Source organism: Macrosteles quadrilineatus, unplaced genomic scaffold (assembly GCF_028750875.1).
Source record: "Macrosteles quadrilineatus isolate MER2022 unplaced genomic scaffold, UCM_ALF_1.0 Scaffold_3__2_contigs__length_128488019, whole genome shotgun sequence".
Taxonomy (NCBI): domain Eukaryota; kingdom Metazoa; phylum Arthropoda; class Insecta; order Hemiptera; family Cicadellidae; genus Macrosteles; species Macrosteles quadrilineatus.
This window is the reverse complement of record NW_026542596.1, coordinates 123,359,852-123,377,491: the sequence shown is the minus strand read 5'-3', so window position 1 is coordinate 123,377,491 and position 17,640 is coordinate 123,359,852. Positions and strand designations below refer to the sequence as shown.

The window sequence follows — 17,640 nt, the reverse complement described above, 5'->3', positions numbered from 1 at the left end:
TTCAGTCAACTATGTTATCTGTCAGTGGGTTTCAGTCAGTCTTCCGACACTTCATTTACGGTTGATTCAGACATATCAGTCCAGTCACTGTTCCGTTACAGACCAGTCACAGTTTCAGTCTCAGGTGCATCCGCAATTTCTCTGTCAAATTGACAGTGATTTGGTTTCAGCCAGATCTTCCGTGACTTTAACTTTAACTTAATTATTAAATGATGTTACAGTAAAAATTTTTTAAAAAATACAGGAATAGTTAAAACACATAATTCTATCAAATTTTAATCGCCCATCTTGTTGATAGTTACAAATACCCCCGCCGCAGCAAACCTGCCGACTTAGCGAATTTCCATTTCTCTGAATTAATTTTTAATTAAATCTATTTAAAAAAAACATAAGGTTTATTGATTAACTAGGTTTGCTGCTACAAGGAAACTAATAAAGTGTATATTTTAGTAAAATATTAATAGCTTAGTATAAAATAAATAAATTTTCCAAGTTTGATCAAAATATATCCATAAACAAACAAACTACAACATCTATCTATATATATAATACGCTAAGCCGATTTTTGTGAACAGAACTCCTCCCTCATTTTTGGACCGATTTTGATGATTAAAGTGTCAAAAAAATTGCCCTGATCTGTAGTTTTGCAAAGTGTTTTTAGTTTTTTGATATCTTTATTAGTTTGGGCAGAATCTTCCATCAATGTTGGGTTTTCTCCCATAAGATTAACATGGGGGAATCTAAATATTTAATTGGAAACTTTGTGTCCACTAATTTGAGAGAACAGCTGGGCGTAGAAACTTGGTAGAGGTGTCCAAAGAAAGGTCTTGGTCTGTAGGTGAGTTATCAAAAGAAAAACGAAGTAAATTCGCTTAGGGCTCTGCCCCAGAAGCCTTTAAAGATCCCTCCACAGATTTGTTTACATTTTGGTCATGTGGATAATACTTTTTAATAAAACAGCTGTTAATTTGTAAATTGTGTTTTAAACAATACACATTTATTGGGAGTTACTGAATTGTCCAAAATAAGTATTTGCAATGTTATTTTCTGATTTTAAAATTGATTTTCCTCTGAATAATTTGTGTTGCAATATCCAGTAATATCATTTGTGTTCCATTACGAAATCAGTGGAAAATCATTTTATCAAAATAACTCCTACAATTGTTTCTTATTGAACTATCTTATATCTATTTTACGGGTTGGTGTCTGCCTTTCTCACACATTTTCCCTATATTTTATCATATTACTCTAGACAGATCATCATAGGTTCATGAGATTATTGTCATACATGCTTTCAATCATTAGAAAAATATTCGATTGTGTAATACAATACAAAATAATACAAGTGCAGAAGGGCACGGTGCCCATTTGAGCCGTGTCCATATTTTGTTAAATTAATAGTGGTTTACAGCAACTGGATAAACATTTTACAATATTTATGTAGAAATATGTGCACGATTTAGAAAGTCATTAAGCTGGAAAACTGCAATATACTGCAGACTTATCAGAGAGGTTACTTTGATGTATTCATTACGCTTAGTGAAAACATAATATAGATATGAATACAAATAAGAACTTGAACTCTTAGAGAGCCTTTAAATGTTATTAGACTAACGAAAAGGGTTGTGCATGTTTACTAGCGCTACTCGGCAACAAAAACCATTTAATTTAACTCTAAAATATATATCCTTAAAGTGCACTGAGCAGCAACCTAAAAAATCTATGTAACTTACCCATATAATATAGTTACAAAATGCTCAAACTCGCATTGGGACATTTATAATTCGGCTTATATTTATCCAACAGAAAATTCATCTGCAGAAGAATTTTATTGTGCTCTTACTATGTCATTCGCATTATTTGTTGCCAATGAAGCTGCACGACCATATAAATGAGGAGGCCCCTAACAGTTCAAGAATAAAAGCTGACTTTAATTCAAGTATATTCCACTACACCTAACATTCCGTAGAGAGATTATATTGATAACTTTATGTAACTGATAAGGCTGAGACAACTAACTGACATCCCCCATGTCAAGGAATTCCAGCTTTAACAGTAAAACCACAACCAATTTCTCAAAACTGTGCTAGAGGGTTATTAATTGGCACAGATGTACGATATGAACTGACGCAACGTGACGAAGGAAAATCAAACTTACACTGTAACGGATATACCCCTTTGAAGTTAGAACGTGTCTTCCCAACAGACAGATTTTTTTCCAAATAAAATCATAGATTAATCTGCATTACACTGATGAAATCACGGAAGTGTTTAACTACAAAAGATCCACCAATACGATTTTAATACTATTTAAAGGTTCTTCCAAAGGAAGAGATACCAGATAGCATAATAACAACACCGATAACGTACAGTATGGGAAATATTTTATTCATTGAATGATCAACCATATTTGGTAACTAACGCAATTAATATCATTATTGTTTTTACACTTATTGATCAATGCTAAATGCTCAAAATATCGCAGTTAGATGAATTAGCGTAAGCCTTGAAAGTAACCGTCGATTTCGACGGGTTTTGCCTAGTTTTACAATATTCTCCATAAGAATAACATGGGAATTTTAAATTTAGTTTTTTTAACTTTCTCCGTTACCAATAACCGTACAAAAACACTTTGATATACTAAATTATTTGTTTTTTTAAGTTTTTTAAAAAGGTCTAGAGTGAAATTGGAAAATGTTGTGTTTTGAGGGTCAAAAATGAGAAAAACCATTTTTTACCCCATAAAACCCCCCGTAAAACCCCATTCCCATGGTCCGATCATGCTGGTTCGCGAACTCATTTAAGTTTATCCCGCCTTACACACTTAAACCAAATTTCATCAAAATTGGACAAAAATTACTCAAGTTATCGCGTTCACAGACGTATATATATATATATTATATATAAAAATATAAACCTATATATATATATACCTATATATACCTATATATATATATATATATATATATAAATCTATATATACATACATAAAAATTTGAACGAATGGTGTTTTTGGCCTCTGGGGACATCAAAATGAAAAAGTAAATCGGTTCCGGGTCCAGGTCTTACCGTGCCACCTACAGTACCGTAATAGCTACTTCCCTAAAGGGAAATTCGCTAAAAGTAGGCAGGTACTTAAATTGTAACTTATACAATCATTTTACTTAAATAACAAAAACAATACCTATTTTCTAAACCTCAAAACACGTTCGTCAGGCGTCCAAACAGTCCAAAAATCGGTGGAAATAGGCTAAATCTGAAATTGACTGACAGACCTGCCCTGGATGAGTGTAGATAGTGCAACAGAAAATCCATTTTTTTCGGTACCTTGGTATTATCCGGCCACTTATTTTTGAGGGATTTTTTTTACCGGAGGCCAAAAATAACTACATAATTAGAAAGAACATACTTTAATTGACTTACTGTCCAAATTTAGCATGATTACGATTAGCGGCGTTTGAATTTTGGCTCCCAGAAGGCAGCGATGTTGGCGAGGATTAAGTTGAGCGGCGACGCCCACTATAATCCACCAAGTGGATATACAGCGCTGTGGCGGTTATGTTAGGTTGGGTTAAACATGTTTGTGGGACATTCCTCGTTTTGTTATGAATCGAACGATACCAGATGAGTCATACTTTCACCCGCCAAATACCCCAGTTACAGGCGGGTGACAGGTGATGTGTGTGCTTCCGTCAACAACCTGACCTTGATGTACTTGGAGGGGTTTTGGCATGCGAAAGGATGACTCATCTGGAATCGTTTGATTCAGAACGAAACGAGGAAAGTCCTACAAACATATTTATGTTAACCCATCCTAACATAACCGCCGCAGTGTGCTGTATAAGGGTGGCCCCTGGATAATACCAAAGTACCTAATTTTCTTAGACTGTGAAGTGCCGGAACTGATATAGGCCTAGGCTATTAAGTGTAAATCAACCATCAAGGTGATGTTACCGTCAAGAATTTATAATTAAGTTAAAACACCATAGGCTTAAGTTCTTTCAAATTTTCATTGTCTACCTACTTGTTGATTGTTACAAACAGTAACTTGCTTTATAAACTCAATCATATTAGGCCTAATTAAAATAAAAAAACATTTTCTTTTACCTCAAACACATAGGCCTACTTACATTATACATCTGTCAGAAGTCGGAACAATCTGAACAATATCGGTGGGAAGAAATCTGAAATTGACTGAAAGACGCCGACAGAGCGACTGACGGACCTGCTTCGAATGGGTGTAGATAGCCCAATAGAAAAACCAATTAAGAATAATTTTTTGAATGTGATGTGACTGATTTTACTGACTTGTGACGTGCCGTAACGGCTGCACTTTACTTTAGGTCCTACACTCATTCGAATGAAAATATCGATCGATATATCGATTAAGTTATTCAATAAGTTATAACTTAGGTTAGGTTAACCTAACCTAACTAACCAAACGATATATCGAATGAAACAATCGAATAATAAAAATTTTCATTCGAATGAGTGTAAGTAGGACCTAAAGTAAAGTGCAGTCGCCGTAACTTAACTGATGTTTGTGAATCGATCTTAAAACGTCAAATATGCCTAGCTGATGTTACAAACTAACTTAAGATCTTCCTAAGGTTCAGTTTGAAATTGAGGGTTGAAAAGACCCAAGGCTAGGTTAGGTTTGCTATTCAAAATTTAAAAGTTGCCGATGTTTAGCATTTTTTGCGATTTTCAAACACGATTTTCAGTGTGAAATAGGCGTCTGCCCTAAAAGTGCCAAACGTAAAAAGTGTTCAATATAGGCCAAATAATGAGAAAAAAACATTTTTTTTTTTTGTTAGAAGCCCCTAAGGTAAACAAATAGGACCTCTATGATTCGTGAGCAATAGGCCTACCCAGCATTGAAAAGAACACAATGCTACGACAGGATCTTAGCCCACAAAGTAGGCCTAGGCCTAATATAAATCTTTTACTTTTCAGAACAATAATTTGTAGGTAGGTAGATAAATTAAAAGGGCTAACTGCAATGTTACAGTAAACTTAGATATCAAAAGACATACCAACTTGAATCAATGGACTAGGCCCAAGCACCATATGACACTTGCATTTTTCACATCGATATAAACTATTAATCAGGATGACAGTCTGTTAGTTCCACTTTAAATATGAAAATCAAAAGTAATAATTTAAATTGCTAAAAAACTAGATACAATATATAAGTTAATTGCAAAATGTCCCTTTCCTGGCGACCGAGACTATTAAAGATACGAAGAATGTTTATTTATTTTTCACTTGTTTTGCGTCACTCACTACACTGACACTATGTCAATCTTCAATCTGAATCTATAAACTTTTTTTCGTTGATGTGTCAGACAGAAGACAGAAGGCACAGTCCAACAGTAGTTTTCTACCTTTTAGAACCATAGAAAAAAATTTAAACAATGTACACGGTGTCATTGATTATTAAACTTTCCACTATACAAAGTAAATGTAAGTAAATTATGCACTAACCAAATAAAATTAGCGTATCATGGGTAAATAATAGATTTAAAAATAAATAAATAAAGTATAAATGTATAATCGATTATATTATTTATCGAATCACATTATAAATAGTTATTCTATACCTTTTTATTGCCAATCCCCACGGTGTTGTAATAGATTTCTTTTCCATAATCAATACTTACTTACTTGATACTTGTGTGCTGCGTCGTTGACCGACAATGTCGGATAGACTGCGTTATTATATATACATTTAAAATAACACTACTATTTACAATTTACATACATATAAACTTAATCAAACTTAATCAGGCTGTGGCAGTAAATAAAACGTGTTCCCCATTTTTAAGGATGGGCTTATATAACTTTTAGGGGCTCTTCACTCAGCTCCTCCAGCGAGTATTTATAGTGGCCTATCTACCAAGCTATTTTCTGATGGCCGCTTTGAAAGAGGTGGTGTTCATATCTCGCACCTTAATCCGGCAAGGTATTAAAAAGCCTTATGGCATAGCGGGGATAGCTTTTGAGGGTGCGGGTGAGACGATATCGCGGCATGTCAAGGTGTAGTGCTTGCCGGGTGTCATAGCGGTGATGAGCTTCTCTTCGGTCAAACAGATGGACATTCTCTTTCAGTAGTATTAAGATGTTCAATACGTATTGACTGAAGACTGTAAGAATGCCCAGGTCTTTAAAAGGGGCTTACAATGTTCGTTGTAGTTAGTTGACATATTATGATTCTTACAGTTTTTTTCTGAAGCAATAATATTATGTCCTATGCTGCTGGTGAATTATCCCAAAGTACCAAGCCGTACATAAGATGGCTATGAAACAGAGCATGGTACACAGTTATCAAGAATTTCTTCGGGATGATGTTCCGAAGTTTCCTTAGGAGGCAAATAACCCTAGACAGCAGTGCGCATACCCTATCAATATGTGAGCTCCAGCTTAGTTTGGGATCCAACCAGAAACCAACCTAGAAGTTTAACCGACTCATCTCTTTCTGTTAGTGGCTTCAGTGTGCAGAGCAAGGACTGAGTTTTGGCTGCATTTAATTTCAGGCGGTTTGCTGTAAACCAGTTCTTGGCCAGCTCCAAAAGATGGTCAGCTTCAATATGCAGTTGCTCAATGTCCGCTTCCTCTAGATATCAGGGTGGTGTCGTCAGCGAAAAGGTGGGTGGAGCCATTAAGCCTCAAGTCGTTCACCACCACACTAAAAAGGAGAGGGCCGAGCACCGAGCCCTGTGGCACTCCATGTGAGATACTCCTAACGCAGGAGAAGGCCCCATTTATCGCAACAACTTGCCTGCGATTTGCCAAATAACAGGACAGGGACTTCAGCACAGTTCCGCCCACCACTTTGCTAGTTTGCCTATCAGTAGCTTATGGGACACCACATCAAACGCCTTGCTCAGATCGCAAAGTCGAAGGAGGATTGACTCATTTGTGTTCAAAGGCGTCAGTAATTGTGTCAACAAGACTCAACAGTGCGGTGGTTGTAGATCTACCCCCTCTAAATCCACGCTGTGCACTCGAAAGAATGCTGTTTGTCTCAAGATAGGCCATGAGTTGTCTTTTTATGACCGTCTCCAGTACCTTAGAGAAGACTGGGAGTATGGAAATAGGACGAAAGTTTGATAACAGCGATGGGTCTCCCTTCTTAAAGATAGGTATGGTTTTTGCTACCTTTAGGGAATCAGGAAAAAACCCCACACTTAAGACAAAGATTTACTAGCTGAGTCAGAGGCTTCAAAACGGCACACGGAAGATTTCTCAGGTGCCGTTTGACGTCACTAACTGCTGATGTCACTTTGAGGGAACACCAATACCGCAACGATACGGATTGTGCCATCGGCCTCTGTGGTGTAGTGGATAGCGTGGCGGGCTAATAATCCGAACGTACCGAGTTAGAATCCCGCTGGTAGCGTTAACTTTTTGTCAACAATTTTTTCATATCAGCAAGTTTGGTTGGTTTGGTTAGGTTATGACAGTTTAATTTTATAATTAAAAATTATAAAATTGAATTTTAGGCATTTATAATTTCATTTTATGAACAAAACTATTTTTTAGATTAGTAAACCTTCATTCGATTTTTCCATTATCAGCACGTTTGGTTAGTTTGGTTAGGTTATGACGGTTTAATTTAATAATAATAATTTAATAATAATAATAAATAATAATAATTAATTTCATAAAATTGCCTGTTTCTTCAGACGCGGCAGTTAGTGACGTCAGCAGTTAGTGACGTCAAACGGCACCTGAGAAATCTTCCGTGTGCCCCACCGCAGAGGCTTTAGTATAAATATCATAAATATCATTCAATCAATCATATGACTCCCTCCTCCATCGACTACGGATACAGCAGAGGCCACCTTTAACTACTGGTAGATTTGGCAACGTCGCAAGCAGGGTTGTTTAGTGTCAGTCAGACGTCCCATTAGATAACATGGCAGACAGGTGACATCAGCTCATTAATTCGTACTTTATTGATTTTAATTTAAATGTATGAACATAAATTTATTGAAATGTTGAAAATAAAACATACAGAATTTAAAAACAAAACAATATGATTTGTACATTTAAAGCGGAGTCAATATTTTCATAGTCCATTAACCAAGCTTTCGTAAATACACAAATACCATTTAGCTGCATCCAAACAAAACAGCTGTTACAACCCTACTTGCGACGTTGCCACTTCGAAGGCCGCGGCCTGACAGCAGTTAGTTACTGTAGATGGACGTAGATAGACTTGTACAGTCAACTAAAATACCGTTAATTGAGCATTTAGCAATTAAACAACTAAAACCAGGGGTAATTTGCCAGTGTGGGCAGTGTGTGCTGTTGTTGTTTGCTTTAGCTGTGTATAGCGGAGGGCAAGTAGTACTTGTTAGTTCACAAATACATGGTTCTATTTGTGTTGTGATGATTTAAATTGAGCAAAACAACAAGCGATGGATAGATGAAATCCATGGTAACACCATTTTCTAGATGTATATTATCAATACTAACACTCATGGAGGAAGTTCATCACCCGTCAAACGTCACAGTTGTTCATGGCAGAAGGAAGGCTCTTGGAGTTGTGGCTGGGCTAGAATCATCACTAATCACTAATCAGCAGACCCTTGTAGCGTTATTAAATGTAAGTAACAACGCTTAATGACGTAATTACAGTAATACACAACGACCCTAACTGTTTTTGTAAAATATAATTTTGAAATTTTAATTGACATGGAAAAAACTTCTTGATTCTTGGTTCAAACTAATGGCTTCACTTAAACAAGGTACAGTTATAAAGTACTCTTTCTCTTTCAACTTCGTAATTCCATTGACAAACTTCATATCAGCTGCTATATATTTTTTTATGAGTAGGATTTGCACTAACAAAAAAAAGAAAATAACTTCAGTCTCACGTTACAAATTGATCAGCTTTTTGTATTTGATGGAAAAAATCTTTCTTCAGATTCGGTTAAGTATAAGGACGATAAAAAATACTCTGTACCTTTATGATTTAAAAAAAATATAATACCCACTTATATAAACATTGTTTATTTAGTTGAATTGGGTAGGTACTGTTGTAGTGAAGAAAAAACAGTTTAGTTTACATATATTTCACATAAAGCTTTACCATAACTCTTACATTTTTGTCAGGCCTATTTACACGCGACTAAAATCCCTGTAAGTATATATAAAATAATAGTAAACTTGTATTACCTCTTGTTTGAAAAGCAAACTCACATTATTGTTAATCAGGCCACAAATTTCATAACTGTAAACATAACAACATATCTTGGAGCTTGGAGTACGCTTATTATATCGTAAAAACGTATCACTTGACCTTTACCTCGAACGCGGCGGGAGATTTGATTGTTTAAATATTTTTAACACACAGCGAAGCGTACATGACAGCTACAGAGCTGAAATTTGTTTACAAATGATGCCAGTAAATGGTGATGAGCCTTATTGCGGCAAACAAGTGAACTACGGATTTGTACGCAAACCGGTCCTTACTTAAAAACCACCCTCGTATAATAAAACACATTACAAAAACACCATGTTCGGTTTGTCTTATTGTAAAGAGCGTTCTTTGAGTGCAGTAGGATGTTGTGCTACCTTCACCATCGAATCTTTCTCTAGTAGAAAATTACCATATTACAAAGTGACTATACAGAATCATTAGCTACTGTGTAAACTGTGAGTGCAGAGCCAATGGTAAACCTGCAATCTAATACATGACGGCTAGCTGGTAGCCTATTTGTTAGAAAGTTAAAGAACTCACTGAAGGAAACAAAGAATTGGAAAGCCCCTGGAAGTGATAACATTACTCCGGAGGTTATGAAAGCTAATCCAGAGGTGGCAGCAAAAATTTTAAAGCCTTTATTTCATAAAATTTGGAACGAAGAGACAATGCCAAAAGACTGGAAAACAGGATTATTATGTAAACTGCCGAAGAAGGGAGACACAACCAAATGTGAGAACTGGAGAGGTATTACTCTGCTTTCAATTCCTGGAAAAATATTCGCAAGAATTATTTTGAACAGAATCAAAGAGGTTGTTGATAGGAAGTTGAGAAGGGAACAAGCTGGGTTCAGAAGGAACCGCTCATTCACAGACCAAATAAATACGATGAGGATAATAATCGAGCAAAGTAATGAGTTCCAAAAAGAGAGAGTATTTGGAAAGCACTTGGGCAATTTGGGATCCCTAATAAAATAATAGTTCTTATAAAGGAGATGTTCACAAATTACCATTGTAGAGTAATTCATAATGGTAAACTAAGTGATCCTTTGGAGGTAAAGCTAGGAGTTAGGCAAGGCTGTGTTCTGTCCCCAACACTTTTTGTGATAGTTCTAAACCAGGTTTTGCAAATAATATCAGAGAAAGGAGCTAGAGGCATATCCTGGGGACTACAACAGAGGCTTGAAGAACTGGCCTTTGCTGATGATATTTGTTTCCTGTCCCATAGATTTGACGACATGACAGCAAAGTTGCAGTATTTGGAAAGTGAACAATCTACAGGCTTAAAAATAAATGTAAAGAAAACAAAATCAATGAGGATAAATGTAGCGAATAACAACAGATTCAGAATGTCAGATGAAGAAATCGAAGAGGTGGACAGATTTACATATCTGGGAAGTGTCAGAGCCCATACTTTAACAGCTGGAACAAACAGATGACCATTCCCTATTCATTATTTCATTAATGAATAGGTAATAAATGGTCACAGCCAAAAATTCAATGAGCTTACCCCTAGGAAGACACAAAAGAACTATATTGCCTCACTAATGCAGGTAACATAGCTCTAAACTGTTCAGATCTGTATATTCTGAGAATCCGTTCATCTTCATTACTATGCATGACGTCGTCTTTGTCAAAACTTTCCATATCTAGTGCATTTTCCGCTTCACATTTGGTAAACGGGAGGATGGTCCCTATAACTACAAGAACAAAGTCAGAAGCTGATCTAAGCTTCTCACTGAACTCTTCTCTTGTCATCCTATCCTTACATCCAAGATTTTCCAACATTTCGTTTAGAGTTTGAAGATATATATCGTAAAGATCTTGTAGTTTGTTTTCACGTACTTCTTCATTAGCACTAGTATATACAAAGTAAAGAATGTCAGTGATAGGGGACGAATACCTCAATAACTGAAAGTCGATGAACATCACGTCAATGACTTTACCAACATCGTTGTATTTGAACAACATGTTGTTGGACCAACAGTCTCCATGGTTGAGGACATTGAGGGAGTTAGTATGAGGTTGGCAAATAGCAGCAGTAGAATCCCAGAGCTGATCGATTTTTGCTGTTATCAGATCAATATGGGCAGGATCCACTTTTATTTCTTGCAAAGTATTTATAAAGATCTGCATCGAAGAAGACATCCAAATCTTAAACTCCGCCATAACTCCGTCATTTTTGTAAAACGCTTCTTTTCCAATGGTTTCAATGAATTGTGAATCATCATTGTGGCAAACTACAGTGGTGGCGTGGAATTTTCCTAGTTTCTCCATTACGAGCTTGCAGTGCTCAAAATCCAGCTGTTTAAATTTATCTTGCAATAGATAGCCTTCTGGTTTCAAATCCTCAATGACCATTCCTTTTTCAACAGGGCAGTGGAAAGACTTAGGCCCAAATTTTATTCCGCTGATTTTCTTCATTTTAGGTAAAAGAACATTGTACATTTTGGGTTCTTTCGAAAAGAAATCAGTCTCCTGTGACATTTCGTGCATTACACCTTTCTGAATTGGCATCTTCACAATTAGTGATTTTTTCTCTGTCTTGTCTGCATGCCCAACCTTGTACTCTACAACTACCCTGTACAGATGACTGGTATAGTTATTACCAGCAGCTACTGCAGGACTGGCTGAGAAGTCTGTCACAGTTACACAGTGTTCATGAGAGTCACCTTGGAGAGCTGAGACCAGGAAACTTTCATTCAGCCAGCTTGGAATTGTGTTGTCCATTGTGCTGCAACAAATGATAAATTCAATCAGTTTCAATTATATAAAGAGGAAAACATTAAGAAACGCCCGTTTTAAACTAATATGTTATAAAATTTGAAAAGGAACTTTTTACATGGATTTGGCTCACAAGAGAATTTTTACTATAGGAAAGGCCTATCACATTAGGTCTTATGGATGCTCAGGTCCATGATTGGTCTGGTAGTTTTTATCCTCGTGGGTTTAATTTAATGGCAGACTTCTTACAATCGGAAATAAACTGGACAATTATAAGGACATATTTTAATGAAACTATAACCAGATATATGGAAATTCACATAGTCTGCAAATTGTGTATACTTTCACATTAATTATCTTGACTTTATAACCAGTCTGTTAGTGACTATTTTCATATATATGTATGACCATTGATTAATCTTTATATTTCTGCTGTATGATTTATTTGTGAAGATTAATTATCACATGTTTAATATTGTTAAATGATGAGTAAATAAACAGTTATTGAAATGTTGTACTGAAATTTACTATTCTTTTATTTGACTTTGATAATTGACAATTTAATACAGTCAGATTGTAAATATGAATTAGCTGTTTGTGTATTGAGAGCGCAAAGTACGTCATTGCGGCCATTAATTTCGAGAGCGGCAATGACTATTTTTGCTCGTACTACACACAAGAATTAAGATGTTATCTACTCCTATAATTAAAGTTCACACAGTTTCACTTTTTTAGTTATATTTCAAATGTCATTTAGGCTATATGTATTTGATTTTTTAGGTTAATATGTTATTTGCTTACAGGATGTTAGTGTTATATAATTGCCAACAGTGAAATTAGCTTAATAAGCGGGAATGAAGCGAAAATGAGCTATTATGCGCACTGTTTACAGGTGTGGCAGTGATAATTTACATGCAGTGGTAGGAAAAATAAATAGTTTGTGAAATTGAATTTTGTATTGCTGACTTGTGACTTTTCGAAGGATTTTAATAGACTACTTTTATTGATAATTGATCGTTAACTGATTGGGGTAGGTAAATCACTAATACAATCGACATAAGCCTACTTCAAATATTGTAAATTACGTTGTCCCAAACAAAAAATCATTTATATTTATTTTTTATGATCTTTTTCTTGAACTTAAATCTTTTCGGCTACAAAGCGCCTACTCTGAGGTACCTAAAGTAAAAGAGTATTTTTTACTTATCAAATACGAAATTAGTTGACGGCCCCCTCGTTCTCGTGATACTAAAACTATATAGCTGAAATAAGTTCCAGGTTCACAAACAAATAAATTTTCTATATAAAAAATAATTTTTCTTACAACACCTTACACTGCAGTTTATTTTTACACTACAATTAAAATACAATCAGCAATTGTATGTGTAAGCTAACCACCCAGTAATTTTTAATTGTAAAAAAAAGATCTTTTACCAACTACAAAGCAATTTTCACATCAGAGTACATCTTGATGTGTATACAAGTCATCTTGATGTGTGAGTACAAGTTGATGTGTATGGATACACTTTCATTTTATGTATTTCTGATCTGTCATAATCACGACTTAAATTTGTATTACACAAATCCGTCTCTTTTTGGAATTTTCAAATCTATTTATAATAATTTTACTTATTAAACTTTAATTTAATTCCTACATTTTTATAGACTCGTCAATTCATAATTCATTTGAGAAAAATAGCTCGCTTTCTTGGAACTCCTTGTTTGTTGTTAAAACAAGCCGAAGAGAGGTATTTTACACGAAAATGTTTGTAGTTTTCAATTTTAATATAACCTGAGCTACGAATAAATAGTTTCTTCGTTCATTAAAGTTAACAATATATTGTTTTTGTAACTAATTAGGACAAACTTAATTGAACAATAGTAGCTGACGTCCATAATAACTATTTCTAATATAAATGGTTGTAGTTTTTCTAGCGCTTATTGTTACTTAAAAATCAAAATACGTAATTATAGTTTTCAAAGACCAAATAAGAAGTAAAATACTTACACGACACAATCTTGTACGCTGTCTGCAGACTATTGCAGACTCTGAAGTGACTATCACTGTATTCGGGCCTTGTGAACTATAATGATACTTAAGTGACATCACTTTGTTGAGTCAAAGAGGGCAAGGATAAGGACGTGGAAGTCTCAATTTGTTCCACTAGGTCAAAACTATTGTGTATGACAGGCGTTTTACTCTCCAACAATTAATAATTTTGCCAGAATTATAGTTCTAGAGGTTAGTTTCTTGGTATTTACCATACGTATTAGCTGTGTTCAGCAGTTGTTAAGAGTTAGCTTTCCATTACGAAACCCCATTGTACACAGTTATTAATTAGAATCTTAGTACGTTGTTAAAGATCTACGTATTTAGTAACTGCCACATCTGATAGCTGCTTAGTTATTATATTATATGACTCACACAATTAGTTACTAATACAAACCCAAGCCATGTTTATGTATCCTATAGGCTGCACACTTTTGTGGGGCTTAAGAAATGCTAAAACTTGAGTTTGCTACGTTATCATATTTGGGCGACTATATTTTATATTTTATTTTATACCTATAGTTTATAATAGGGAAGTTTTTACAACTTTATAGATTGTGCATTTTAAATCTATATATAAAATTGTATAATAGTAATAAATTGTTTAACAATAATTTTCAAACAGGCACGATTTTTTTTCCAAGTAACTGTAAACAATTTTCAGCTGTGAGCAAATTTTATTGTTTTCGTAAACATACGTTTGATTGGTTAACCTACAAATTCCCAGTTCCTTAAGGATGTTATAACAGAATACAGCATTTCACAATACAACACAATACATGAATATCATCCAGGAAATATTTGATATAATTTACATAACATTTTTTATTATCATATTTGGTGTGTTCCAAGGTATAGTCGTGCTTTTAATTCTGTTCACAGACACTTTAAGTTGGTTAGTAAGAATGTCGTTGTTTGTTTACGTATGGATTTATACAAACCTTAGTAAGCTGTGGGGTTGGCTAAAAACACGCAGAATAGAAGAGAAGACTGATGATATAAAGGATTTACCAAACTTCGAGGATCAAGTGCCTACTAGAAGCGAAACTAAAGACAGTTGGTATCACAAATACTTTTTACCATAATTTATAAGACTGATAAAGTCACGAATAAATGCCAGTTCTTCATTATAAAAGTGTAGGTCTACATTGGTTTATTGTCCATTCTATAGTTTAATATTATTAATGAGGGTGACCTTCAAAATTGATGAGGATATGTTAATTAGACAAAGTACCGAGTCGAGTTTAAAAGGTTATAGCAATAAGTATACGTTTATACTTCAAAATTGCTGTCTTTTATATTTATTTTAAGTACAAGACGTAATTTCCAAGGCATAGCTACTTTTGAGGGGTGTATTGCTGTAGGTACCTGTGTAGTGTAATGTGTATAGAAGTCGATAAGTCGATGAAACAATACCGTAATATTTGTTATACAGTATAGGGTTTAATTCTTCAAGGAAATAAAACTCTAAGGTTATTGGGTACCAGGACTGCGACTGCTTTTAAAAGGCATTGTAACAAGATGTATAGAAGTCGATAAGTCGATGAAACAATACCGTGATATTTGTTATACAGTATAGGGTTTAATTCTTCAAGGAAATAAAACTCTAAGGTTATTGGGTACCAGGACTGCGACTGCTTTTAAAAGGCATTGTGGCAAGATATTCTCAGCCTTTGATTTGGTATTCATTTACTAACCATCGTAAACGTTTACTTTAATTCTTCTTAAAACTCACTAGCAATTTCTTAAAAAATTGAATACCCTTTTATTCTTTTAAAGTTTACTAGGATCATGCACGTTATTCTATGTGTATTTTATATATAAGTCACAGCATCCAGATGTACTTTACACAACACCAACACAGGATAAACTAAAACCCTTATGTCAAACTAAGTTACTCAATATGATAATTTTCTAACAAACTGCAGTAGTTAATTTGGCATGGTAAAATGACAACTGTTTTATAGACTTTCTATCAGAATATGATGAATTTGTAATTAAGTGGTCAACATTATTTAACAATCTTTGTTTAGACCTAGACCAGGAGCTGGGAATTAATACAGCAATAAAAAATATAGCCTAATTTCAAACTTTTTAAATTAATAAAACTTGTTACGAATTAAAATATCGCCTTGACATCTTCTGATTACATATCGAAAACCACATTTATGTGTTTTGTGTTATGTGTACCAGAAGAGTTATGTGTAAATGCTGACGACCTCATTCATGGATGAGAAAACTGATTCTAACGTTTTTAGCAGCACGAAACATATGTCGTTACTTTACAACGCAATGAGGAACAGTTGTCGCAACAGGTAACCTAAACATTTTAAATATTGAAACAAATTATGGTTGCCCAAGTAGGAAAGGAAATCCCTATGTTATCTTTTATAGGCTAATGGCCAGGATAGTGAATTCCATATTTTTGTCTTCTTATTATTTCCAAAACAAAAAACAATTCTCGTTGGTGTATTACAATATTTTAACCTAATGCTATTAACATTGTGTTAATTACAGGAATATATGTTACCGTGAGTCAAGTAAAACACATTTAACATATCAGATGTAAAGCAAATTTTGGTAAACACAAGTTCAAGTTCAGAAGATAAAGAAAGACCCATGTCTCACTTTTTCACAAAGACACTAAGTTCCCGGCCCGAAGATGGTAATCCAGGCCAGATTTCACAGGGTATGTACCTAATCAATTCAATAAATTCAATTATTTAAGATGGGGACGCCACTATGTGCGTATTTTAACCCAAATATGAGTGAAGGATGAGTGTAGGATGAGTGGCACGATCTTGTAGTCTTGTTAGTGACTAAGGCCGACATGTTCCTTAGACACAGTTGTTAATTAATAACCCATACAGCTAATGGCAACTAAGGGATCTACAGTTTATTGTGGAATCCGAACCACATTTTCCCCTCGTAATTAACGAATTGGTCTAATTATTAGGACAGTACTGCGGATAGTCGTAGTACTCACTATTGCGGACGTTAATCCACACCAGGGAGCATCGCATCCACAGTGCATCCCTATAATCCCTATAAATATCCACAATTCATGACCTCCTAGTAGCTGGATTACAGGACGACGCCACCCGTCCCAGATGGATATTTAACATGGCAGACTGTAGGCATATTACTGTAAAACGTGTATACAATTTACACCGGTTAGGTAGTCTACCAGATATAAAGTAAACTCCTCCAAACCAGAGTCCAAGCTTGATAACGATCCATGTCTCAATTTGCTGCGAAGATAAGTTCCCCGAAGAGATGGTCATCTAGGCCAGATGTCCAGTAAATCTCACCCGCCCCAATTGTGACATCAGGATCATCTGATACCCCGTGCCGGACAGCTCCAGGGTGGTCCAGAGTGGGAACTGTGGAACTGACCACACAGTGGACCAACAATGTGACATTCACACCCGCATGAGGAACTGAGGAATTGAAACGCGATCTGTCAACAAATGGATTGTGGCAGTCCAAACTTCCGGTAGCAGTGATTTCTCACTTGGACGCTTCGCTACAAATAGCTTGAAAGGAGAAAAGGGTAAGGGAGTATGAATGAGTTAAATGTTCGTGTGGTCTGTGAATGGCACAAAGGTCCAAAACTGAATGCATGTGAATAGGAACTTTATTTTATAGTTTGACGA

The 17,640-nt window shown here is 35.2% G+C and overlaps 2 protein-coding genes across 2 annotated transcripts in view; both read right to left on the bottom strand.

Moving 5' to 3' along the window:
• Window positions 1-5,262, bottom strand: part of LOC128989523 (pericentriolar material 1 protein-like) — an 83,064-nt gene extending 77,802 nt beyond the window's left edge. Inside the window, exon 1 of the mRNA XM_054411420.1 lies at window positions 5,037-5,262. The gene's annotated coding sequence lies outside the window, so the exon portion shown is untranslated. The remainder of the gene's footprint in view (window positions 1-5,036) is intronic.
• Window positions 5,263-9,062: 3,800 nt separating this feature from the next.
• On the bottom strand, window positions 9,063-13,980 carry LOC128989770 (uncharacterized). The gene is made up of 2 exons (XM_054411811.1): window positions 13,943-13,980; window positions 9,063-11,944 (listed from the first exon to the last, which is right to left on the bottom strand). Exon 2 carries the CDS (start codon window positions 11,938-11,940, stop codon window positions 10,723-10,725), a length of 1,218 nt encoding a protein of 405 aa, XP_054267786.1. The 5' UTR covers window positions 11,941-11,944; window positions 13,943-13,980; the 3' UTR covers window positions 9,063-10,722.
• Between the last annotated feature and the right edge of the window lie 3,660 nt (window positions 13,981-17,640).